The sequence below is a fragment of the Scomber japonicus genome, chromosome 23, assembly GCF_027409825.1.
Source record: "Scomber japonicus isolate fScoJap1 chromosome 23, fScoJap1.pri, whole genome shotgun sequence".
Taxonomy (NCBI): domain Eukaryota; kingdom Metazoa; phylum Chordata; class Actinopteri; order Scombriformes; family Scombridae; genus Scomber; species Scomber japonicus.
Genome location: NC_070600.1, coordinates 4391209 through 4417053, shown reverse-complemented (window position 1 = coordinate 4417053; position 25845 = coordinate 4391209). Strand labels below are relative to the sequence as shown.

Sequence of the window (25845 nt, the reverse complement as noted above, 5' to 3'; positions counted from 1 at the left end):
ATCTCATCACATCAAGCCAATTTCTCATCACAGCTTTATTACTTGCTGTAAATAAAATACCAAGCAGGTATTTGGTACTTCATACCCCAATATTATTTTAATAATGGCATCAACCATATTCCAGTATGGTCTTCTCTTTGTACAGTTCCAGAAAATATGCTCCCACACAGCCTCCAACCATGCTTTGAGTTAAATTCTTCCAACAGAATTGTCATTATTAGTATGGTGGCATGCTACCTTTGTCTTACTACTCTTCACAATACTTTAAAATTCAACACCTCTCATATGATGTCAGTAAATACATTACTGATATACTACTGTGGATAATATTTGATTATATTAATGTATGTAATTAATAATTACAGGGAATTTATGTATAGTATAGTATATAGTAGGTGGTTAGGACACATTAAAGACACATGTAATGGGATATGCAGTAATAATAAATTGAGTGCCCACCACCACAACAAAATTGTACATTGCCATTAATCTGAATGTATCATTTTAAATGTCAAATCAAATGGAAGTCTAATCAGTGTGACTGACAGGAGAGATGATCAAAGTGGCTGAATTTGTACCACCATCATTAGTACAGGGACCAAAGAATGGATAGAGTTTCTCAGTAAACTTACAGCCAGTAAAGGAGTAGATAAGAGTTGCAGAATCTACATCATAAAAGGAGACTAGACCCTTCTCATAATCCACAAACACCCCCACCTTCTGAGGCTTCGATTTCAGAGAGAGAAACACACGAGGCTCACCAAGAGCTCTGTATGCATTTCCTTTCTTCAGCCATATCACCCAAAGGCCTGTGGATGGGCTCACTCTAATTTGCCCCTTCCTGTTGATTGACTCTCTGGCCACTCCTAATTCCCATTTAGTCTTCTCTTTAACCTGAACTTCATAGTAAAATCTGCCCGAAGAGAAACTTTGCTTTCCTAAAACACAGGGACTGGCAGAAAATCTTTTTGGATTATCTGTGAGATTCTTCTTCACATCACCACATGTGACTTGTTTCCCATCATCTGACAAGATGAGAGCTGCATGTGCTGTTTCAGGATCAAGAGTCACATCCACTGCAAACTGTTGGACCCTCTTCAGCTCAGCATCAGCACACACCTTCTTCATCTCTTCACTGAGTGTCTCCTCCAGCTGAGCTACAGCTCTTCTCAGAGACACAGCCTCCTCAAATGATGAGTGAACTCTGACCTTTGTCCAGTTTTTGGTGAGTGGAGCAGGGCTCAGGGATGAGAAGCTTTGGAGGAAATGGAGGTGGTCTTCAAAGTTTGAGAGCTGCTCCATTTCAGCACTTCTCTTCATCAACTCAGAAATTTCGTCCTCCAGTTCTTTGATGAAGGCTTCAGCCTGTTTCTCTGTTCTTTTCTGGTTCTCTTCAATCATCTCAATGAGCTGAGCCAGACTTCTCTCAACAGATTGGATCAGAGCAGAGAAGACCTGCACACTGTCTGCTGTCTCTCTGTCTGCTTCTTCATTGCTGAGCTTCACTAACTCCTTCATATGCTGAATCTTCAGTCTTCTCTCCTGGATCATCAGCTGAGTTTTAGTTGCATTCCTCTCCATCATATCTTTCTTTTGTTCATATTCTTTTTTCAGAGGAGCTAAGTTATGTTTCTTGTGATCTGTCCCAAGACACAACTGACACACACACATCTGATCAGTCTTGCAGAACAGTGCCAGAGGTCGATCATGCTTCTTACACATTCTGTCTTCCAGGTTCTTCACAGGATCAATCAGCTTGTGTCTTTTCAGTCCTGCAATTCTCTGATGAGGCTCCAGGTGAGTCTCACAGTAGGAGGTCAGACACACCAGGCAGGACTTCACAGCCTTCAGTTTGGTTTCAGTGCAGACGTCACAGGGAACATCTCCTTTGTTGATACATCGTTGCTCTAAAATACTGTGTTTCTTTTGAACTGACTTTCTGAACTGAACAGCCATCTCAGATAAGACAGTATTAACCCGCAGTTCGGGTCTACTGTGAAAGAGTTCAGTACATATGGGACACTTGTATTTTTCATTAATTTCCCAGTGTTGTGTGATGCAGTTCTTGCAGAAGTTGTGTCCACATGGTATGGTGACTGGATGAGTGAACACATCCAGACAGACGGAGCAAAGAAACTGATCTTCGGATGTCAGACTGCTGGCAGCTTCCATGTTATATCTAGATATGATTAAAAATTAGATTATCCTCACCTTATACTATATTTCATGCAACTCTTTGAACAGTAGTGTCAAGTGTCAACACAAAATTAAAAGTCAAAAACCTATCAAGTGTTGACAAGATGCTACTTTATATTTACCCAGTAAATATACCCAGTAAATATAAAGTACTGTACTCACCAGTATGTGCCGAACTTCAGAAAGCCCTGATGTATCCAATTTAATATGACATATTAGACATGTTTATACCGCTGTGACTCTGCTGTGTCACTGTGAGTTTCTTTCACTTACTCCTATGGAATGTAATGCAGCAACATTTCCAGTCACGCTCCACCTTTCACCCTCACCTGCAGGTAAACCGGTCATGTTTAACCGGTCATGGCCAGGAAATATAGAGCAACTTGCAGTCATTTGTGTTTCTAGCCATTTGAATTTCTTTTATTGCTGAGAAAAGCTGCATAATTGTGTTAAACAGGGTTATGGTTGTGAGCAACAATGAGGTAAGAGAGGCTAAACTACAGACTGAACTGCAGAATTGACAATCATGAGATGTGGACTTTCAGAAAATACTTGACTGATGAAAAATTAAACAAACTAGACTTTTTTCCTTTTAAAGGCACATCCTTATACTGCATACATAACAACTACACACATTACAGCCTCCTCTCAGTGAGATGCAGTGGCACATGACTGTGCTGCCACCTAGTGACTGTTATTGTGTCAAACAGCATTCTTTTCTCTTCTTTTGGTCTTGCTGTATGTAGGGTATAATAATAGACATATCATCCCAGCGATCTAGAAACTTAGATCCCTAGAGAATTCCCAGAATGCACTGTAAAATGCAACGAATATCGTTGTACTATGCTTACTGACTGGAAGTGACATAATTACACTTCCTCTGCTCTATCCTTCCATCAGCACCTTTTCACAGTTTCAAAGATCAAAGTAGACTTCATTCTCATTCTAGACCATAGCATACATGTGAGAGGTGCAAGGCAGAGTGAAAGTGCTTTAGCTCAATGTGCAAAATAAGAATACTGCCAAAATTAAATTCCACACTATGTATATTTACCTAATGTTTACAGAAGCAAAGACTCACTCTTTACTTGTATGGTACTTGTAAATAGAAATTAGAGTTGCAATGACAAGTCTCTAAATCACAAACACGTAGTTAATAAATTAAATGACAAAATATACTTATCTGTTTCACATCAGCCAACTTACTAATAATATATTTTTTGAGTTTTTAATTAGACATTTGAAAACCCCCTTTGATAATGGCAAGCTAGGAAGGTCATTGGCCATTGATCCATTGATTTTGGAGCTTGACCCATTGAGATTGACAGTCAGGATAAGATTCACAGCCAAATCAGTGTTTCACAATCTGTCATCACTAATATAACTGAGTTTGTCCTCTTTATAAAAATAAATATGTCTGAACAGATCATGTGAATGATGTTTGGAAAATTAGTCTACTTACAGCACCAGACAGACAACATTAATTAGTTAGACTTAGATGTCTTGTGATAGTCCCTGGACATTCATAAACAGTCAATCAATTCGTGAGCAATACTAGATTCATATTTAAATATGGTGAACAAGTCAGAATTGCAAAAAGTGTCCCACATTACCCTAATCCACCCTAATAGAAATAAAGCCCATAAGGAGACACAGTTCCTGAGGCTTTAGTGACACAATAACATAAAAAAACCTGCATTGGATCAATAATAGGAGTTCCACACCAACAAATATCAAATCACTGTTACAAATTGACAAGATTAGAATATTGAGTTTTCAGCCGGTGTTGTGTGTTTGTGGGCCGTGACAGGTGTCAGAACCGGATGTGGTCAGGGTGGAATTTTTCTCGTCCCCCCGGCGGCGCGTGGCAGCGGTTGGCAGAGTATATAAAGGTATGAGCTGACACCGGCGTGGCCTCTGTGAGCTAAACATCACGTTCAGTCGGGTTTGGAGAGGAGAGGAGAGGAGAGGAGAGGGGGTCAGTCAGTCAGTCAGTCAGTCAGTCAGTTTCGGATGAACAGCGGCTCTCCTGTAAGGAATTAGGACACGAGGTGGGTCGGCTGTTTGTTTGTGTGTGTGTGTGTGTGTGTGTGTCGGCGTGGCGTTTGTTTTTCCTCTGATAAAATGCTGACGTATGAGTCCTTTTTAATAAAATGTGGAGCCAAAGTTTCTATTCTGCACCTATAAACGAGCGTCTTGTCTTGTCACATCATATTTGCAAAGTTTTGGCGGATTTTGAATTGACTGCTTGACATGAGGACTTGAATGCATCATGATTAATCCCCTGCCAAAGTTTAAATACCTCATTGCATCCTGCTTAATTGCTAAACTTCCCGTGCTGCTAACATGAATCCCCACCCAGCCTCTAGGCTCTAGTATGACTCGCAGAAAACGCTCCATCACATTGACGCACGGATGTTTTTTAATTTACGCGAGAATTTCTCCAAAAAAAGCGACTCTCTGCTGTGCATGGTGTTTGTACTGTGACTGTTTTTTAGGCTGCTGCTTTCATGATTCATCCAGAGACAGCACGCTGTTCGGTGGCCGGTATAAATGCAGTGTCACGGGGTTGGCTACTGCCCAAACTGGGCTGAGTCCATCTCCATTTTTATTGAAACAATCAGCTTGGCACCGGCAGCGTCTTTTCTCCGTTGCAGCTGCATGGCACAGAAACAGCATGGCTCACCGTCTGCATTTTGGCATCAGAAAAATGTGTCATGCTTCTTTTTTCTTTTCTTTTTTTCTCAGTGTGGAGCTCAACATGGTGCAGCTGTCTCCTTCCCCTACCTTGGATGTCACCCCCCCACCTGAGCGCTCTGAAGAGGGGGAGGAAAGACAAGACGACCTGGTGATGGCTGGTGGCCCGAAAATGGGCTCGCCCGGCGGGCTGAGCGCCCTGCAGCTCAGCCTGGAGGTCTCCACTATCTACCATGGCTATGAAACATACATAGAGGATGGTCTCATCTGCCTCAAACACAAGGTCCGCAACCTGGAGAAAAAGAAGGTATGATGATGATGATGATGATGATGATGATGATGATGATGATGATGATGATGATAATAATATTAATAATAATAATAATAGTGGTGGTGACAGGCACCTAGATTTTGTGACATGTCCTGTGTACCCACAGCTGAAACTGGAGGACTATAAGAAGAGGCTGAACCAGGGCGAGGCACTAAACAAAGATCAGATGGTAAGACCCAACTATGTGATGGAAACAACAATATGACCTTACAGTACCCTGTCATTCTCATGTGATCTGACTCTGCGCTTACTTTATTTCCGTTTGTTAGATGGCTGTGGAAAAGTACGACGAGGTGGTGCATAACCTGGGATTTGCACGGGAGTTACACAAAACCCTGGATGGTTTAACTCAGAATGTAAGAGTTCCTAGTGATCTGACAACCTTTCACTTGAGTTTTTTTGGTGTCCTTGCAAGAGTCAGAGTGATCAGGCTGTAATTGCATGTCCAGAATAGTTTAGAGCTTCTGCTGAGCTAGGCCTCTGTTCAGTTTGAAAGGCATGTTACATCCACTAAAGGCCAAATGATTTAAATGTTTGCCTCTTCTTACAATGCTTCTGACATGCGGAGATGTTTCGCTAGTCTAGGTTACAGTTTGCAAAAACCTTAAGTGACTCGATAGTTTTCAAATAGGCATCATTTCATGGCTGACCTGGTATTTTAGATTTTGGACTGCAGTGTGAAATATTTAGATTTGTTTTGGCTCTGTGTTGATCCGGTACTTGTGGAACCATGGATTTGGAGCTGAAAATTGGTGAAAATGTTTGTAGAGATCTGCTGCTTTTCTTTGACTTATATGATGGTAAACTACATAATTCAAGGTTTTTGTATGGTCTCGGGGGGGAAAAATAAGCAACATGAGAACCTCCCTTTGGGCTTAAGTAATTAGGGACAGGTTTAAATAAAAAATAAATAAATTAATTTAAAAAAAAAAATTGTATTCATCAGATAAATCCATTTTGAAAATAAATGTGATCTGCAGCCCTACATGCCAATCTTTGTTTTTCAATCTTTATTTTTCAATCTTTATTTATATAGTGCCAAATCACAAGTCATCTCAAGGCCTCAACCATATGTGTCAGAAGTAACTTTAAAAAGGTGGTCGAAATCCACAGTTCTTCCATTGAAAGTGCAGTGAAAAGTTAAGTAGAAGTACATTTAGCATGTATGTTTAATAAAAATAAATAAAATCTAAATAATTTTAACATATTTTACAGTTGGTTATTGTATCCCAAAGCTTACCCAATGTTTGGGTTTTCTTTGCACTGGGCCATATCATTCATATATCAATTATTGAATAACTAGCTTTCACGTTAGCTTTGATTACCTGATGATTTTTCTGTAGGGTCACTGTTTAAATAACGTTTAGCTGCTGACTGTCAACTGAAATGACAAATAATGGTGGGAACTTCTTCTCTCGCCAATGAATGTCAATTCTGTGACATGTTGGAAACACAAAATAAATCCTGGCTGTTGTCTCGTAGTAAGAAATTCCTCTATTAGCCAGTTGTGCTCATTAAAGGATAATTTGGAAGAGTAAATAAAGAGCACTATGCTTTGTTGCGCTAGCTAGCTAGGTAGCCCCGCTGAGGACAGTCACATCCACAGTGTGGTACTGCTAACGTTACAGGCCTTAATCTAATTCAATAAACTTTTTAGCCAAACTTTTAGCTAAAAGTATACATTAATATATCTTTATATAACTATCTTTCAATGAACCAGGACCTTGGAAGTATTCAGGGCCAAGCAGCTACTTCTCCTGTCTATCTGTGAAACTTAACCTGACTCAGAAGCTAAAGTTGAAAGCTGTCAATAGTATCGCTAGTCTGATAAGTTGCGTAGTTACTGAAACTGTCTTTTTTTAATTAAAAAAAAAAAAAAGTTTTAGGATAATTACTGGGTTTTAAGTATTTGCTTTGGTGTACCCTTGCTGAGCTAAAGTAACTTTAGCATGATTTGAGTTTAATAAAACAGTTTGGATGGATTAATAAAATCACATTTGACATGTTAATGAGCTTTAGAGGTGTTTTAGGTAACTTGCATGTATTTTTGAACTTAGCCAAGATGGCTGTCTCCCCCTATTTCCAGTCTTTGTGCTAAACTAATCACCTCCAACTTCCTCATAGTTAATCCATGAGTGTTAATATTTTTTTTAATCTAACACTTGCCAAGACGGCTATTTAAGAGCTGTTCTTACATTTGTACTCGTACCTTTCAGTTAGACTTTTTATTAAGACTATATGAAAATGAGTCTTTAAAACTTGTCCAAGACTGATGCCAATCCCATCAGTTAATACTGAGCTTTCAAAACATGCATAAGATGTTAGAACTCACAGGTGTCTACAATGATAGTTCAAGAACAAGTTTCTTATATTTCGTCTAATCATCCTGTAGCTGCTGAGGGCCCAGAAGAAGGTTGAGAAGAAGGAGCAGGTGGCTAAGGGGGAGACGGAGAGAAGACGGCTGAGCATGGTGCTCCAGGTCCAGCACCTCTTCACCAGCCTGCAGCAGGAGCACGTCAGGAGAGACCTGCTGGCCGGACACAACCAGGCACCTCGCATTTCAGCCCAGCAGCTGCACAGCCTGAGCCAGCTTGCAGGCCTGCTGGGAGTCAAGAGGGATAACAGACTGAGGTGAGCGTCATTGTCACATACTATATCGCAGTTTTTCTGTTGTAGATAAGCTGTTGACCTTATTTTAGAGTGGGAATTGGTAAGGTTTTGACTACATCGTGAAACAAAATGTCCATAATGTGTCCAGAGAGTTGACTAGGGTCATTAATGGGTACAGTGACTCAGCAATTATGTCACCAGATGCAGGATTGGCTCTTATTGTTCTGTGCCAGACATTACATTACATTTGTTTTGCACTGTGATATGTCTTTTTAAATTAGCTGTTTGGATACTAAACTATCAGAAATGCAGGGTCGAGCTGGTTAGGGTTGGGTATTAATCAATTAAAATGATCAATGTCATTGACGATTCTTTTGTGGGTTTTATTTCCTGGGAAAGCCGGGGCGGTGAGGTGGGTGTCCCATACAATTGCAAAATCAACCCTTTCTTCTATCAATAACCTTACGCTGCAAAATAAACTTAAATACTAACTTAATGTCTCGCCTTGTCCATGGTTCTGGTTGAAGAGGTCGTGTTAAATTTGCGGTCGCAGAATGTGACATTAGCGTTCGACACAGGAATATCTGGAATCTTTATAGGAATTGATCACATGTTAGACCCAAATGATTCCGATGAATTGAGTCATTTATGAGCCATTCTGACTCATAAATGGCGTTCATGCCAACTTTCATGTTATAATTACTACAGTCAATGTTAGTTGGTTAGTTTTTCTGAATGTGTCCTACCTGGCACTAAACAATATAGTAGTAGTTAAAAATGTAGTGATCAGGGACACCTCATATCATGCCAGAATCATTCATGGTTATCCCATATTGAAAAGATAAGCGTTACAGTGTGTCATTGCACAGTATTTTAACCATCACTGGGCCAACACTGTAAATACACAACTTGAGTTTATCGGCCATGCATCACTAGTAACACGAGAATCTTATTTTTACCATCAGTGACGTGAAGGCAGTATTATTTCAGTGTAGTCCTCTTTACGTCACAGAGCAGCTTGTAGCTTATTGCTATTGTTAATCATACATGTATTATCAGTATTGTGCTTCTCTCACGCTCTCCTTCTTTCTCTCTCAACCAACCGGTCAAGGCAGATGGTCACTGCTGCTTGAGGTTTCTGCTTGCTCATATGGGAATGTTAGGTCTTTTTAAATTGGACAATACGCTCTTGACCTGCTGTCAACCTGCTCTGTGTGAAAAGTGCCTCGAGATAACTTCTGTTATTTGGTGCTGTATAAATAAAATTGGACTGCTGCCATTTTTATCTACAAACTGCTAAATCAGTAAAACTACCCTGCAGCACAAGCGTGATGGTGTAAAGGACGGCGCCAGAGCAGAGAGCTCCTTGTCGTTCTGTGAGTTCAGGGAATCTTGGTGACATCTCCTGTGTCCTCCTTTGACTGTGTAGTTTAGAGGCGCAGATGGAGCAGGCGGCTCTGGTCTATTTGGACCTGCTAGAGGGGAAAGACAAGCCAGTGGCTGGATCCACATGTAAGTATTAATAACATACAGACATTTGGCCTTTTTTTAGCTGTTGAGCCTATGACATTTGCTATTCCAGGCTAATCTTATTACTGATGATGCTAACTTTAGTTTAAATGTAGATGTGTGATGTGAATTTGGTTATCATGTAGTTTTCCTGGAAGGAAATGCTCTCTCAGCATCACCACCCACTTCCAAAATGTGTGACAACACTCATTACTGCTGATGTGGATCCATAATTAGACTTGTGCCTTTTTTACTGCAGTGAATGCAGGCCCTGAGCAAATGACTTGAAAATTAAACAAAACCTTACCACAACCTCCTTTTTATAAAATGTGAAGAAGCAGAGTCTATACACATAGTTTCATTTGGTTTATTCTGATTGTGTAAATGTTACAACTGTCTTCCACATCAGAGAGTTGAGTCATCAAATAAACTAAAAATCGTTTATGAAATTGCATAAATGTGTTTTATGGAGGTCTGCTGATGACCCAGTTCAATCAAAATCAGACTTTTGTTAAGTTCAGGCATAAAGGAAAACTAGTTTATTACAATTTGTTTTATGTCTAATAATACAGAATTTATCATTAAAGTTAGTTCATCATGTGTTATCATTCTAAACATCTGTTACCATTTAGATAACCTGTTTGCTTGTCTACAGTACTGTTCATAACTAGTCCTGTCACAACAATTACGTTATCGGCTTATCGTACATAACGTAATCGTCAACATCATCATGTTTATATATGGACTTATCGCATGATACATGGACATGACCTTTGACCTCAATATTGCCACACTTCATATTAGCAGCAAGAGACTATTCATGTCACATTGGTTAAACAAATAGTGTCCTCCATTCCTCACTGTGTACGTCCTGAGTGGAGACTGTAGAATAATTAAAGGTAAATAATTCTGTCCCCAACCATAATGACAGTCTGTGTTTTTACTGAAGTGTAGCCCCCACTCTCCAATCCCACCCCCCACCCCCCTTGCATTATTATGCTATTATATTATTATATCAGTGGTATAAAATTCTTCAAATGACGATATCGTTTGTCATGATTGTTTCAGAGACAATATAACGTCCAACAAAAGTAGTTATTGTGACAGGTCTAATCATAACTGATATATAAAACAGATGGCCAACCTACGCAAATGAAATCCAACAGTAATATTCCTGACACTCATTTTGAAGTGATCGTTTTTGCTTTTGATCCACTCGTCTTTTCAGTTAAGCTGCTGAAAGATGAGCTCACCAGGCTGCTGAACTGCAAGTACTTCAGTTGTCTTCCACCTCCACCCAAGAAGACTCAAGAGGTGTCGCTGAGCTCAACCAGCCACAGCAGTAAGAACCTCCCTACATCTATGTGGGTTGTTATGGTAAAAGATGAATTTACTGCTGTAAGGTGACATTTTTCTTTTTGTCTTTCTGTCAGCCATATCAAACTCCAAACCAAATGAAGTTTCTAAGGAGGTAAGACTAATGTCCACTTTGTTTTTTTTAAAGGTGTATTTGAGTGCTCTTTGTGACTGTAAGCATGCTCGAGGATCCACTGATGCTCTGTTGGTGATATGGCAGTTTTTCAACAGACTGTACCTGTCTGACATGGAGACTCCTCCCACTCAGAACTGGAAGGAGGATTTCCAGGCCATGAGGGAGCAGGAGCCACCTGACAGCTGGGATATGGAGCTCCCAGATGGAACTGCTTCACCACCAACCGCAGTCCACAAACCATGGAGAGGAGCAGCCACTTTCATCCCCAAAGTCCCTGTTACCGCCAAGATACAGTCTGCTGATGGCAAACGGGTAAGGTGCAACTTTGACCTATTTGGCTTTTTGATGTGCAGTAGGACCAGTTTTCCATTAGTTGTACACATACAGTTGACACAAGTGGTTGTATGAAGAGTGAAAATTCAAACCCTGCCTACTTTGGTCTCATCTGTTAATTATGATATTCCCAGCAGAGAAAAGAGAGAAAAGCCAAAGGAGAGCAAAACGCCAAGACGGTGAGTACAATACAAAGTTTCCTCACCGTACATGCATCATGAACATTTTTGAACTATTTGCAAACTATCCTGCTGTGACTCCTCACAGGCACATCACATGGAAATACCGGTAGAGGTTTTCAACTCCCCATCTACCTTGCCCAAAGACCCCATCCTGAGAAAGCAGTACCTCGAGGACCTCATGACAAAGATCCATGGTTCCTTTAGTTTCATGCAGGTGGAATTTAGCTGTTTGCAACCTAGACCCCTTGTACTGGGAGATGAATGGAAAAGTTCACAAAAGATGTGCAAGATATTAACTTCTGTATGACTTTGTCACCGTTTGTCATTAAAGATTTTAAAAATGATTGTGTCCCTTTTTCAGGATTCTCTTCTGGATGGTGAGAGCTCCCCAACTAATAGCCACCCCAGATTGAAGAGACGGCCGTCTGGATCTCCATCTCCTTTGGGTAACTTGGAACAATTCAACCAGCCTGGTAATAATGTTGGATTGAAAGCTGTCCTGTGGTGTTTTCTGACCACTAGCTGTGCTACCAAGCAAATCAATTCAATTCAAAACACTATTTGTCCCCGATGGGCAATTTTTAAAAGTCATGAGGAGCAGCATATGTATTAATGAAGACTCCCCATTATTGCACACAAGCATGCATGGGTAAAACCTTCCTGCCTGCAGTTTCTTAATTGAATAACTGATCCAACAAGAACGAAAAGCGTAGCAATGCACCAGCAGAAGTCTGGTAGTCAGCTAACATGAACGTAAATGAAGGTTTCAAAATATTTTAAAATTAGAGTTGCGCCTTTTTTCTTATGAGGATTTATTTTCTGCTGTTCTGTCACTAGCTTAGCTGGAGGACTGTCATGATAACTACTTTTGTTGGACGATATATTGTCTCAGAAATAATCGCGATAAACAATATTGTCATTTGAAGATCATTTTATACCACTGATATAATGTAAGGGGGTGGGATTGGAGAGTGGGGGCTACACACTTATGGTTGAGGACAGAGTTATTTACCTTTTTTTAAATTCTTCTACAGTCTCCACTCAGGACGTACACAGTGAGGAATGGAGGACACTACTTGTTTAGCCAATGTTACATGAATAGCCTCTTAGCTGCTAATGTGAAGTGTGGAAATCTTGAGGTGAAAAAAATGATCAAGGTCATGTCCATGTATCATGATACATGAATATATATAAGTCCATATAGGCATGATGATGATTAGGTTATTGTACGATAAGCTGATAATTATTGTGACAGGCTTACTTAGCTGCAGTTTAAGATTAAAGACTAGTGTTGTCTAAAAAAACTCGCATAGTCCCTCAAATCTTTTTTTTTTTGTCTTCAGGATCTGTAAGTCAAAGCCTGTCTCAAATAATTTCATTGATAAATACATTTTTTTTTTTTTTTTTTTTGCCCCTCTCAACTAAACAGGTCAGAGAGACTTGAGGAGCCCAGTTGATATCCTGCCCAAAACAATGCATGTAAGCAGATTTTCTCTTGTCTTAACTGTGATAAGTCAGTCGTGACTTAAATGGAATTGACTTGAACTTGTCATCACTTCATCCTCATCACAGTCCACGCCACTGCCTGCCAGGCTTGTAGAGAGAAAAGCCAGTCTGAGGAATGGAGATCAGTGCCTGGAGACCTGTGACCTGGAGCTATCCCCAAAGGAACTACCTCATGTAAGACGCAGAATGCAGACTGAGAGGCAACATATGTTTAAGCCCAGCATCTTTTGAATGGTTATTCACGTGGTCTTGTTTGTGCAGGAGCCGCTGCAGATAACTGAACGAAAGACGTTTCCTTCGCCGCCGCTGTACTGCAGGGAGTCTGCCATACCTGTCAGTCTGGAGGACAAGAGCCGCCCTTGTGTAAGTAAGCATTCTTACACATGTCAAGAAGGCCACGATAGACATGGTTTCTGTTAGTTTTAACCTTTTCTGTGTTACTCAGACCCCAGTAACTGAGTCAGGGAAGCAGTCCCCCTGTAACGGGGTGTCATCTTGCACCTCCACCCCTCCTCAGGCACAGTCTTTCTCCACACCTCCCACCAGACGAACTCTCTCCTCTGCACAGTTTCAGAGCATCCAGTCAGTAAGTCTTGTCAAAATTATACATGTTTTAGGTTTTATGACGCAAAAACCTGTTTGCTTCTCACCAGAGCAGTCAGTGATGTTGATTGATTCTCAATTCCTTACACCATCTTTACACCTGCTCTGCATGAGAGCCATGTCTGGATATATTATGATTTATAATCATGAGACCTTTTGTATTTACAGCTGGTATGTGCTCTGCTTATATAGCCAATTAGGTAACCTTGAAGCGTTGTTCCTTTTTTACTGAGAAATTTGTCTGTAGTGTTTAGTTACTGCAGGTGAAAATCCATCATCTTATGCTGTTGCTCCTTTACTTTGAAAGCTTTCCACTGACAAGTCAGTGGAAGACTTTTCTTCCTTCTTTGATATATTAAGTAAAGTAAGTTAATTTTATTAACTACCCCAGCACTATGGAAACACTTTGTCTCCATTAGCAGGGTCACAAATCTGCATCTGTCTTGCCTCTAAAGAAGGCCTGTTAACTCTGCAGTTGAGGTAAATGATGGACACTATTTGAAGAAATATGGTACGTGTAAATCATGTTCTACTTCAGTCCAGAGGTTGATGGTAATGCTCCTGAAGCTTTGTGGTAATGGTTAAAAATAGTCAAAAGAATACCTTACAATTATACCAGTTTGGCTAGGTGGATAAAACTGATTGTGCTCATGCTAGTTTATGGATGAATTCTGAATGTCTCCAATGCTTCATTATTTACATTATTTACATTTATATTATTTACATTATATTTACATTATTTACTCATTCATAACACATTTTTGTTGATAGATGCAATTTTTTTAAAATCTAAAATTTAGATCTAAATGTGGCCTTGTTCCTTTTCATCAAACTTCTTTGGTGTCAATGTCCTTCTCCCTGTAGGTCTTCAAGGTGAATTCCACCTCACCCCAAAATGGGGAAATAAACTTCAAACCAGATACTGCAGTTTTTGCTGAGCCCAGGTACAGCACTGCTAGCACCCAAACACCTCCTGAGTTCGCTCCTTCAGATGACGAACCACAGACGGGTATGTCCATCAAATTTTTGTACTCTGTACATTTTTAACCCAATGGACTGGCGTGTATATGTCAACAGTTGTTTGAGATCTGTTTTGTGCTGCGTTCACCTCTAGCATACCAGTCAGATTATACGGTGGGTAATGGTGGACAGATCTTCCTGTCCCCTGGCCAGTCAGGTGGAGGCGCGGGTCGATCCGGCCAGTCCTACTACAGCAGAGGATCTGTGAGAGGTATGGCACGTGGTGGCAAGGGACTGGCACACTCCTTTCGCTCTTCTGGTTGGTATCGAGGTATCTATCCTCCGCTTTTCTTTTCCTCTTTTTATGGGTTTGCACCACACCTGTGTTTCATTTTCCCCCTTCTCCCTTTCCTTTTTGCTAGACTTCTGTTGAGGATCCGGTGTTGTAGACTAGTCCTGTCACATCTATCAAAAGTTGAGTGAAGCATGCTATGTAGGTCTGGTTTTCATGACTTATTTCTGCTTGCCAGGAGGAGCCTTCATCCCCCAGGCTCATCTCAGGGACTCTGGCCCGCTGCTATATACTGCAAGAGTGAGTAAACCCGTAGACTGTATACATATGGAGCTAGCAAAAGGTGACATCACCCATTGGTTTGTATTAGAGCTTGTTTGAAGCTCAGAGTTCTAGTTTATGGTCAGTGCCATTTTTTCCCCGTTTGCAGCCAGGGCCTTCCAAATAAGAAGTGCAGAGTGTTGGACATGCTGTATTTACCTGCCTGTTAATTGTTGCCTATACTTAACTGAGATTTGTTGTTGCCTGGTCTTGAACTTTGAAATCATGTAACAGATCATTGATTTGTCAGTGCCCCCATGTGTTTTGAACCAGGAACTGATGTGATACAGACCAGACTTTAACAAGAATAAGTAAATGTTACACATTTGGCTTCATTCAGCAGATAATAGTTCCAACCACACCAGAAAGTACACTCTGAGCACTAAAGAAAGGAACTTAGTAGCTGGAATGGAATGAAATGATCCAAAACAAGCCGATGTTGTGTCTGAGGGCTGTTATGAAACTCTTAAGCCCCAAGTAGGCAAAATATCGAATGCAGATTGTGACGGTCCGATGGGGTTTTGCTGCTGTCTGCGTGCATGTGTTTTACAGTCTGTATTTTCTCAGGACTACCAACACAGCTACAGGCGTGGAGGAGGGAGACATAACCCCAGTGGTAAGAACACCAACTCTTTTATGTTCCAAACATGAATGTGTCCCTCAGGAAAGAGGAGGAGGAGGAGGAGGAGGAGTAGTAGTAGTAGTAGTAGTATCCTGAAGTGCAAATCTTTCATGTTTCCTGTGGTCAGTATTGCATAATTTCAAGCTTTTCCAACATTTTGAATGGGCACTGAAATCCATAATAACTTCAGGATTTGTATCATGGAATCACTAAGCTGTGTACAAATTACAGGATTAAGTTTGATACATTTAACTGTTTCAATCAATTTTGTATCAGTTCAGCAAATATAATACAATTATTCACATTGAAATATTACACCGCATGAACTCAACCTCCTGCTCAGTAAATTCTCCATGTCCTTTTTTGTGGAATTAATTTTTTCTGTTTTGACATGTAGGATCAATTAAGTTCTCTATTACACTATTACCTTATCGATGTGATTGGCTGCACTGATACCTATAGCATCATTCCCATAACATTGAAGATTATGTTAATATTTCTGAGTGAGCAGGATTGTGGTGCAAAAACGAGTACACTTTTCTTTTAAATATGGTGCAGAGTTTGAATGTGATTACATTTACATCAATCAATCAATCTTTATTTGTATAGCGCCAAATCACAACAAAGTTATCTCAAGGCACTTAACACATAGAGCAGGTTTTAACTTTAAAGAGACCCAACATTCCCACATGAGCAACAGTGGCGAGAAAAAACTCCCTTTTAACAGGAAGAAACCTCAGGCAGAACCAGACTCAGAAGTGGGCGGACATCTGCCTCGACCGGTTGGGTTGAGAGGAGAGAAAGGAAGGATAGAGGAAGGATAGAGAGGAAGAGGAGAGAGAGGAAGGATAGAGGAGGAAGCACAATGAAATCAACAATGAAGCTAGAAGGTCCGGGACTGGAATCCGTCATCCGGACGTCTACAGGCCCAGATTACCTGTGAGACGAGAAAGCACAGACAACTCCGGGGAAGAAGTTCAGGTTATTGAATGCATTGATAGAACATGAATGTTAATGAAAATGGATAGAGAGAGAGAGAGACTCAGTGCATCATGGGGGTCCCCCGGCAATCTAAGCCTATAGCAGCATAAGCTAAGAGCTCAAAGAGCCCTAACTATAAGCTTTATCGAAAAGGAAAGTTTTAAGCCTACTCTTAAATGTCGGGAGGGTGTCTGCCCCCCGGACCAAATCTGGGAGATGGTTCCACAGAAGAGGAGCCTGATAGCTGAAGGCTCTGCCTCCTGTTCTACTTTTAGAGATACTAGGAACCACAAGTAGACCTGCATGCTGGGAGCACAGTGTTCTAGTAGGTACATAAGGTACTATCAGTTCTTTAAGATATGATGGAGCCTGACCATTAAGAGCTTTAAATGTGAGGAGGAGGATTTTGAATTCTATTCTGAATTTTACAGGAAGCCAATGCAGTGAAGCCAAGATGGGAGTAATATGATCTCTCTTTCTAGTTTTTGTCAGAACACGAGCAGCTGCATTCTGGACCAGCTGGAGAGTCTTTAGAGACTTGTTAGGACAGCCTGATAATAATGAATTACAGTAGTCCAGCCTAGAAGTAACAAATGCATGGACTAGTTTTTCAGCATCATTTTGAGACAGGATATGTCTAATCTTTGCAATATTACGCAGATGAAAGAAGGCAGTCCTTGAAATGTGTTATGTGGCAATTAAAGGACAGATCCTGATCAAATATAACTCCTAGGTTCCTTACAGTGGTGCTGGAGGCCAGAGTAATGCCATCCAGAGTAATTATATCATCAGATAATGAATTTCTAAGGTGTTTAGGGCCAAGCACAATAACTACAGTTTTTTCTGAATTTAGTAACGGGAAGTTGCAGGTCATCCAGGCCTTTATGTCCTTAATGCATGTTTGTAGTTTAGATAATTAGTTAGTTTCATTTGGCTTTATTGAGAGATATAATTGAGTATCATCTGCATAACAATGAAAATTTATTGAATGATTCCGGATAATGTTTCCTAAAGGAAGCATATATAAGGAGAATAGTATTGGTCCAAGCACTGAGCCTTGAGGAACACCATATCTAACTTTTGTTTGCATGGAGGATTTATCATGAACATTTACAAACTGAAATCTATCGGATATATATGATTCAAACCATTTCAATGCGGTTTCTTTTAATGCCAATTAAATGTTCAAGTGTCTGCAACAGGATTTGATGATCAATAGTGTCAAAGGCAGCACTAAGGTCTAACAGGATGAGGACAGAGAAGTCCATTGTCTGATGAGGTTAAAAGGTCATTAGTAACTTTCACCAGTGCAGTTTCTGTGCTATGATGAGCTCTAAATCCAGACTGAAAATCCTCAAATAAACTGTTACTATGGAGAAAGTTACACAGCTGATTAGCAACTGCTTTCTCGAGGATCTTAGAGAGAAAGGGAAGGTTTGATATCGGCCTATAGTTGGCTAGAACCTCTGAATCAAGAGTAGGCTTTTTAAGAAGTGGTTTAATTACAGCTACCTTAAAGGACTGTGGTACATAACCTGTCACCAAAGACAGATTAATCATATCTAATAAGGAAGTACTGACTGAGGGGAATACTTCCTTGAGCAGCTTAGTTGGAATCGGGTCTAAGAGACAAGTTGATGGTTTGGATGAAGTAATCATTGAAGTTAATTCTATAAGGTTGACTGGAGAGAAACAGTCTAAAGTATCAGGTTTAACAGCGTTTTCTAGGTATTCTGTGTTAGAAGATAAATCAGAGTTTATTGAGGGCAAGAGGTGATTGATTTTATCCCTAATGGTAACAATTTTATCATTAAAGAAACTCATGAAGTCATCACTACTGAGAGTTAAAGGAATACATGGATCAGTAGTATTGTGGCTCTTTGTCAGTTTAGCCAAAGTACTGAAAAGAAACCTTGGACTGTTTTTATTCTCTATAAGTGATGAGTAGTAGGCGACTCTGGCGTTACGGAGGGCCTTCTTATATGCTTTAAGGCTGTTTTGCCAGGCTAAGTGAGATTCTTCTAATTTAGTAGAACGCCATAGTCTTTCTAATTTTCATGAAGTTTGCTTTAATAGTCTGGTTTAGGAATTGTACCATGGAGCTGTTCTCTGTTGTTTAATGACCTTCTTTTTTAGAGGGGCGATGGAGTTCAGAGTAGCCTGAACAATTTACATTTGTTAAGTAGCTGAAATAGTCACTAAATGCTGTTGAGCCAAGATCCAAATGGATGTCTAAAAATCTAACCTCACCACCTTTTTCAAGTGCAAATCATCAAACACATTACTGGATCAGATCATGAGTTTACAGTAATGTCTGTCTTTGATCTGCTTTTTTCTTTTTTTTTAACAAACTATTTTGTTGCTGCCTCCTGTGTTTTGTCCTTAGGTTAATTTGGAACAAATATTCTCAATACACAAGCTTAACTCAGAGTAAACATCTGTAGATTGAACAAACTGATCAGCTGCTCTGGAACAGAACACTTGAGTTTCCCAGCTATGGGTTCATAAGTCACAGTTTGGAGTTAATTAAACCTGCTTTCAGGTGCCATCTGAAACCACCTTGTGTGACATCCACAGCTGTACTACACCGTAATCCAGTGGTCTCCAACCCTGCTCCTGGAGAGCTACTGCCGTGAATGAAATTTTGGGCATCTCTCCACTCTAACACACCTGATTCTAATTATTAGCTCAGCTTAAACTTGTCAGGGGATTTGATAATGAGTTATTATCTAGAATCAGGTGTGTTAGAGTGGGGAGATACCTAAAACATGCAGGGCTCTCATGCTCAGTAGCTCTCCAGAATCAGGTTGGAGGCCACTGTCATAGAAGCACCAGATTTAGTGTCCTTGCAGGCTGTTATTTCCTAACTCTTGGTGTCTTGACTCTGCAGCAGCCTGGAGTGATTCCTCCCAGGTGAGCAGCCCAGACCGGGAGGGAGCCTTCACAATCGTGGACTCTGGTCACGGGGATTCCCTGTCAGTCTCCACCATGGAGGTCCCGCTCACCCCCCACAGCCACCACCACCACACCACCTTGCTCCCCATGCAGCTTTACCCGCTCTCCCAGCCGCTGCGCGTGGCCTTCACCGCCTCCCGCACCGCAAATTTCGCCCCGGGCAACCTGGACCAGCCCATCGTGTTCGACCAGCTGCACAGCAACCTGGGCGAGATGTATGACACCCACATCGGCCGTTTCACCTCCCCGGTGAACGGCACCTACGTCTTCATTTTCCACATCCTGAAGCTCGCCATCAACGTGCCGCTCTACATCAACCTCATGCGCAATGACGAGGTGATGGTGTCGGCGTACGCCAACGACGGTGCGCCGGATCACGAGACGGCCAGCAACCACGCCATCCTGCCTCTCTTCCAGGGAGACCAAGTGTGGCTCAGGTTGCATCGTGGCGCTATCTACGGCAGCACCTGGAAGTACAGCACCTTCTCCGGCTTTCTGCTGTACCAGGACTGAACTGCTACGAGCCACAGCCCTACTCTCCCAGTGTTGTGGACTGTTTGCTTTGCACTAAATGGTGATTAAACTGACATTTCAGTAGTGTGGTCAGGCTGCATGCCAGTGCCCTTTTTTTCACCATAATGCCCATTCATAACATAAGCTGTGTCAGTGGCCAAATAAGTATCCTCTGTACTCACAGCCATTACCTACATTTGAAGTGGGGATTGTGATTACTTGACATATACCAAACTTGATTTTTTTTCCCCCATGAATGTGTAGTTGACGATGGTGGTGCTCCTTGTGACTGTGATAGTAGTACAACTGGGTCTTTATCACATGTCGTCTTTGCTGTAAAATCACCCTCCCCTCCCTACCCCGTCACTGACTTCAGTGATAACTCTAATGCAACGTTATGAATTTGTGCCTTTTTTGTTTTCTGAATGGCTTTGGATGACTGACCCCAGATGTTAATGAACAGCGGCTAATGAACTGAATGAATGGCTGACTTATCAGATGAATTATAACTGACTCTACTCTCAGCACTTTGCTTGATGCTGTCTCTTATGCATTCAGTCTCACCTTGCTGTGTGTGCGTGTGAATGTGATCATGAGGAAGATTGTGGTCTTGGTGGTGGGTATGGTGTTGAACACTTGAGGCCAAATTGTTGCACTGACTACTGTGGAGAGAAATGGAAGTGGTCCCTTGATGTGCCTAAAATAAAACATGAGCAGTGAAGTTTGGGTGCTTTGTCGTAATTTATCATGCTTTTTAACAATCAGGTTGATGCCTTGTTTAAAAAAGTGTGTTGAATATTGCTACAACTATCAAATCACTGGGGCTTTATATTCACCAGTTCATCCTCTGACAGGACCACACACAGATAACCAACAATCTAAATTTGCCAGAACAATGTTAGTGCTGAAGATTAGCATTTAATGTTAACCACAATCACCGTCCACGTTAACATGGCAACACATGCTGATTTGCATTAAACACAATGCTGTTGTATGCAGAATATGATCAGTAGGATGGCAAGCAACTTCTAATGGACTCAGTGATGGCACCTGACCTGAGCCAATTGATGTATCGCCATGGAAACCTGGAGAGGGGACAAGCCTGCACATAAAGACAGGGACTGACACTCTTAGTGGGTGTAGTGACAAAATTTAAATATATTGTAGATTTATTGATGAGATTTTTCTTTACATCAGCAGTGATGATTTGATGAAGTTTTATATTTCTCTTTGTAGCACTAAAACTAATGAGCACTCAAAGAGGATTTACTTCCTAGACCTAATTAAGTAGATGACAATAAGTTACACACTACACTATTTAGAAAATCTACTGTTCATAAATCTGTGTCGCACAATGGGTCTCATCATCCCCACCAACTCAAAGATAATATGCCATATGATCAATTTAAAAGGTTGGAGTCTGATTTTTGTACAGTCACAACTTATGATTTAACACTTCTTTGACAGATGATGCAAAAAGGAAAGCACAGCTTCTATCAGACATCATCATCCTTCTACAACAAACACAGACATGTTCCACCTCTTTACTTTTACTTTACTTTACACACAGTACAAATTCATTCATTCTTAGCATGTAGAGTATATTTCTTTGCATATGTTTCTTTTTAGTACATTCGCCAACTTTCACTTCTTTCTATGATTCTTTAAACTGAAAACCCAAAACATATGTAGTTTTATTTCATTTGTCTTTTTAGCACCAATAACTGCAGCTCTAACTAACAATAGTAGCAGAAGTATAATAACGAATATCTTGAGCAAACTCCTAACTGAAACCTTTGTCCCAAGCAGAATGTATGATTATAAGAATATTAATATGAAAATTAGGTTCAAGATGTTAGGTGTCATGACCTCTACTTCTGCCTCCTAGTCTGCAGTTTCTCTTTCTCTCTCCCTCCCATCAGAGAGTCATTACCAGAAAAAAGTAGTAAAATGTTATGAAGTAAAAGTGGATCAAACATCCTCTCCTCTCCCATAGCAGCTGCAAGAGTGTCAACAAACTAATCTCCTGCTTTTGAAAATATTTCATATCTTTTCTGCTCTCAGAATAATTGTTATGATTTAAGGTACTTGAAATGATTTAATGAATGTATTAGATTAAATTTATGGTAAGAAATTCTGCATAGGAAACACACACACACACACACACACACGTTCAGTTATAGTTATACAGCGATCTGGAATTTTATTTTGAAGGCTACATAACGGTTTATAGCTACTTGCAGTAACGTAGCAACCAGCAGTAAGAAAGATTGGTCACTCTGAATCGTCTTTTCTCATACTCACGAAAGCAATGGCTGTAAATTTGTTAATCTGATATTTGATGTAATATATAATATAATATGTAATGTTAAGTTTAGTATTGTAATGTGTGATGTTTATTGACTGGGAAGTCATACAAAAAGTGTTAAAAGTAATTTGAGAGCTAATGTAAAGTGAGCGTTGCTTAGCAACAATGTGTATCAGCCTACTGTTAAGTCTAGTTTTTTAGCTATTCTTTAAATATCATTACTGTTTATTAGTTTTCTTTACAATGTGTCGCTAAGGTTTTGTATTGTCTTTTATTTGCAGTTTCACTCGTGGTATTTCAACTAAAAATAAGGAAATAAAGGGAGCAAGACGCTCTGATCCTGGCTCAAGTGTGATACCTGAGTTTGGCTGACTGTTAAACTGTGATAACGTACACGAAGCACATAACACACACAGGGAGAACAGTACAATATCAAACATCTATTTTTCAGCTACTATGTATACAGTTGTAATGTGATTTTTGTGTTCTAGTTATGGTGACAAAAAAAGACAATCTGACTGAAAACTGATAATGTCTTCAGCCTCTTCAGCCCCTTTCCCATGGAGTACAGTGACAAAAGGGGTTAGGGTTAGGGAACGTTGGGGTACAGAATCTGACACTCATATGTTCCTCATATTGAGGCTGGAGGAGTAATGTTAGCATGTCAGGTAATAACTACAGAGGCTAGAGAGATTTTGTGTATACAACAGTAGAATAAAATAGAATACAATACAACTTTATTGTGCATGATGGTGGAAAATTCTTCTTTGACTCACCAATAACAGACATACAGTAGACAGAAATTACAGAAATATCATAAAATTACATAAAATCATACATAAAATATGTAAGATATAGAAAAACAAGTGCATAATAGTTCCTGTGTGTGTATTGATCATTTGCAAGTGTTTAAAATATTAATTGCATTTGGGATGAAAGACTTCTTATAAATATTCCTGGATGCTAAAGGAACTAGCGCCTCTCAGAGCTCAAAGGCTCAAACTGGTCAGAGAGATGATGACAATGCTCCTCGCTTTCTTCCTCGTCCTCTCAATGAACAGCTGGTTCAAAGAGCTTTGACGTGACCCAACTATTACTGGCTAATCACATTACTTTTACCTGTAACGCAGTAATGTGTTACAGTGTCTACAGTCAGTAGGCTACTTACATTACAGTTACTAAACAAACAAATATGGCGTTACTTGTTTACATTAGTTCTTCAAATAATATATATAAATTGGGCGGATAAAAAAATAATCAAAGGTGCTTTTCATGCATGCTTGCAACTAAAACTACCTGAGCTCTGATCCTAACACAAAGCTAATAGTGAAACCCGAAGTGATGCTCAGGCTCAGTGCAGACTCCAACCAAGCAGCTATAGCTTGTGCATTGCTCTTTAACCTCTGTCTTTCAACTAACAAACAAACTCAGCAAAGTATCGATAATAATGATAGATGGCCGTCAATAGACAGGAACACTTTGGTGAACTATGTGGATGTTGCGATGGAAGCACCATCTATTGCCATCTAGGTTGTCTCTATACGTAACCCAATGCATTACTTAAAAAAAAATTGTAATATATTACATTTTGTAAGTACCTTCGCCAACACTGCTGTGCACAGAGGTGGTCTCCATTGTTTTACACAGTATGGAGGTTATAGGCTGTAGTACGGAAGCGCATTGCATTCACTGGATAAAAAAAAAGACACTTTATCTCGTAATCTCGAGATTACGAGATAAGAAAAAGGTGCCACATTAGGTGTTACACTGTACAGTGGGGGTTGACTGATTATCACCCAAATTGATGATTGATTAATTAATTGATTGTTTTTATCAGTCGGTTGCTTTTATAAAAAGTGAACTCTGGACAAATAAAACAAAGATTACCTGTATAGAGTAAAAAATAATCATAAATAAATAACATTATATTCTGCCTTTGTGTTTTAACAGCTATTGAAATGCATCCAAATGCTGCTTGTTTTCCTACTGTCACGCATTGTGTTTGCACAGAGGAGAGAAAAGATCGAGATCAGGTGTCTATTTTTTTTAATCCAGTGAATGCAGTGTGCTTCTGTAATATAGCAATTGGCCGGAAATCAGTACTAATGAATATTTACTTATTACTTACTTATAACTGTATAACTAATAACTGTTACATTCATGAATGCTTGAAATGGGGGGGGGGGGTGTTAGCCCCATGTTTGGGCGTCCAAAAAAGCAAGGTAGCAGCGGCCCTGTCTGCTCGCTTTAGCAGCTCCTTAACGCGGGGTGGCGGCAAACATCCCAACACAGCAACCTCCACCGCGGCGTCGAAGAAGAGGAGGAAACCCGTAAATTGTCTGTTTACTTTGCTTTACGTTGCCGGTGAAACGGGGCAGGGCCTCGGTTTATCCGTCAAGCTAGCGAGAGTTTGACAGAAAGCGCAGCGAGTGTGCTTCAACATTAAACTCTCCTCCTTTGCTCGGACGCTGTTCTACCGGCTCTCTGTAGGCTTTACTGTTAATGCAGGGAGAGGAAGTAGTGTTTGTAGCCGTGGTGTTTGTCCCTGTCCCCGGCCACACTGTGCAGCTCAGCACGCTTAGCTGAATTGAGGGCAGTAACGTCAGCTAACGCTTCATGTATGTGCTTTAAAAACATAGAAGGAACCGTGGAAGTAAACACATATGGATCCTAACAGGATAATCCAGGCTCTGAAGGGGACTATCGACCCTAATCTGAGGATAGCGGCTGAGAATGAACTCAATCAGGTGGGTGAACACAAGGAGTTGGCTGCTTTGTTTTGTTTGTTTGTTGTTGTTTTTTTCCAGAGGTGGGGCTGAGTGTGTGTGTGTGTGTGTGTGTGTGTGTGTGTGTGTGGGGGGGGGGGGGGTGGTAGGAGGAGGGAGGCGACATGCACCGTCTTGGCCGCTGTGTTTGGAGCAGGGCAGGCCGTGATTTGGTGACTCGAGCTCGGCTGTGGCCTTTTGTGTCTATCAGCCCCGGTTTGGGAGTTTATATCTGGCCTGTGATCAGCAGTTTGGCGGATCTGCCCCCCCCCCCCCCCCCCCCCCCCCTCCACACACACACACACACACACACACACACACACACGGACCCAGACCCAGACCCAGGCAGCTGCACCGGAGAACAATGGCAGTCATATTAGAGCAGCCACCATGAACCATCAGGACCAGTGCATAAACTTTCTCATGTCAAACAGTATAATTATGTAATCTCTTCATGTAAAGAATCATGAGTATAGGATGAATGAAAAGATCAAGATTTCTTAATAGCTGATTAATAAATGTGTGAGTGATGGTGTGAATCAGGCAGATTAACATGTGTGCAGCATTGTGGCAGAAAGTCATCATCATTTTTTAAAAGTCTGTGTCTACTCATAAGACCTTAACTTCTCATAACAATTTAGTTTTTTCTAACTAATGATAATAAAGCCA

The 25845-nt window shown here is 40.6% G+C and overlaps 3 protein-coding genes across 3 annotated transcripts in view; 2 read left to right on the top strand and 1 right to left on the bottom strand.

Moving 5' to 3' along the window:
• Positions 1-528: 528 nt before the first annotated feature.
• LOC128353504 (E3 ubiquitin-protein ligase TRIM39-like) lies at positions 529-2172 on the bottom strand. Its single transcript, XM_053314202.1, has 2 exons — positions 1969-2172; positions 529-1905 (listed from the first exon to the last, which is right to left on the bottom strand). The coding sequence occupies exons 1-2, from the start codon at positions 2170-2172 to the stop codon at positions 529-531; spliced, it is 1581 nt and encodes a 526-aa protein (XP_053170177.1).
• A 2785-nt stretch (positions 2173-4957) lies between these two features.
• caprin2 (caprin family member 2) lies at positions 4958-20103 on the top strand. Its single transcript, XM_053314201.1, has 20 exons — positions 4958-5200; positions 5331-5393; positions 5494-5580; positions 7617-7855; positions 9264-9346; positions 10572-10685; positions 10777-10814; positions 10920-11147; positions 11306-11347; positions 11436-11564; positions 11712-11796; positions 12780-12829; positions 12923-13030; positions 13118-13219; positions 13302-13442; positions 14324-14468; positions 14574-14750; positions 14950-15011; positions 15600-15648; positions 19529-20103. The coding sequence occupies exons 1-20, from the start codon at positions 4958-4960 to the stop codon at positions 20101-20103; spliced, it is 2760 nt and encodes a 919-aa protein (XP_053170176.1).
• Positions 20104-24790: 4687 nt separating this feature from the next.
• Positions 24791-25845, top strand: part of ipo8 (importin 8) — a 33566-nt gene continuing 32511 nt past the window's right edge. The window contains exon 1 of the mRNA XM_053344160.1: positions 24791-25158. Within this exon, the coding sequence (XP_053200135.1) occupies positions 25075-25158 (84 nt within the window). The 5' untranslated portion in view covers positions 24791-25074. The remainder of the gene's footprint in view (positions 25159-25845) is intronic.

Coding starts and splice junctions, on each gene's coding strand:
- LOC128353504 (XM_053314202.1), bottom strand. CDS start 2,172: ATGGAAGCTGCCAGCAGTCTGACATCCGAAGATCAGTTTCTTTGCTCC. Junction 1,906..1,968: donor CCGAACTGCGGGTTAATACT/GTCTTATCTGAG, acceptor AGTATTTTAGAG/CAACGATGTATCAACAAAGG.
- caprin2 (XM_053314201.1), top strand. CDS start 4,958: ATGGTGCAGCTGTCTCCTTCCCCTACCTTGGATGTCACCCCCCCACCT. Junction 11,148..11,305: donor AGTCTGCTGATGGCAAACGG/GTAAGGTGCAAC, acceptor TATTCCCAGCAG/AGAAAAGAGAGAAAAGCCAA. Junction 13,031..13,117: donor CCCCAAAGGAACTACCTCAT/GTAAGACGCAGA, acceptor TTGTTTGTGCAG/GAGCCGCTGCAGATAACTGA.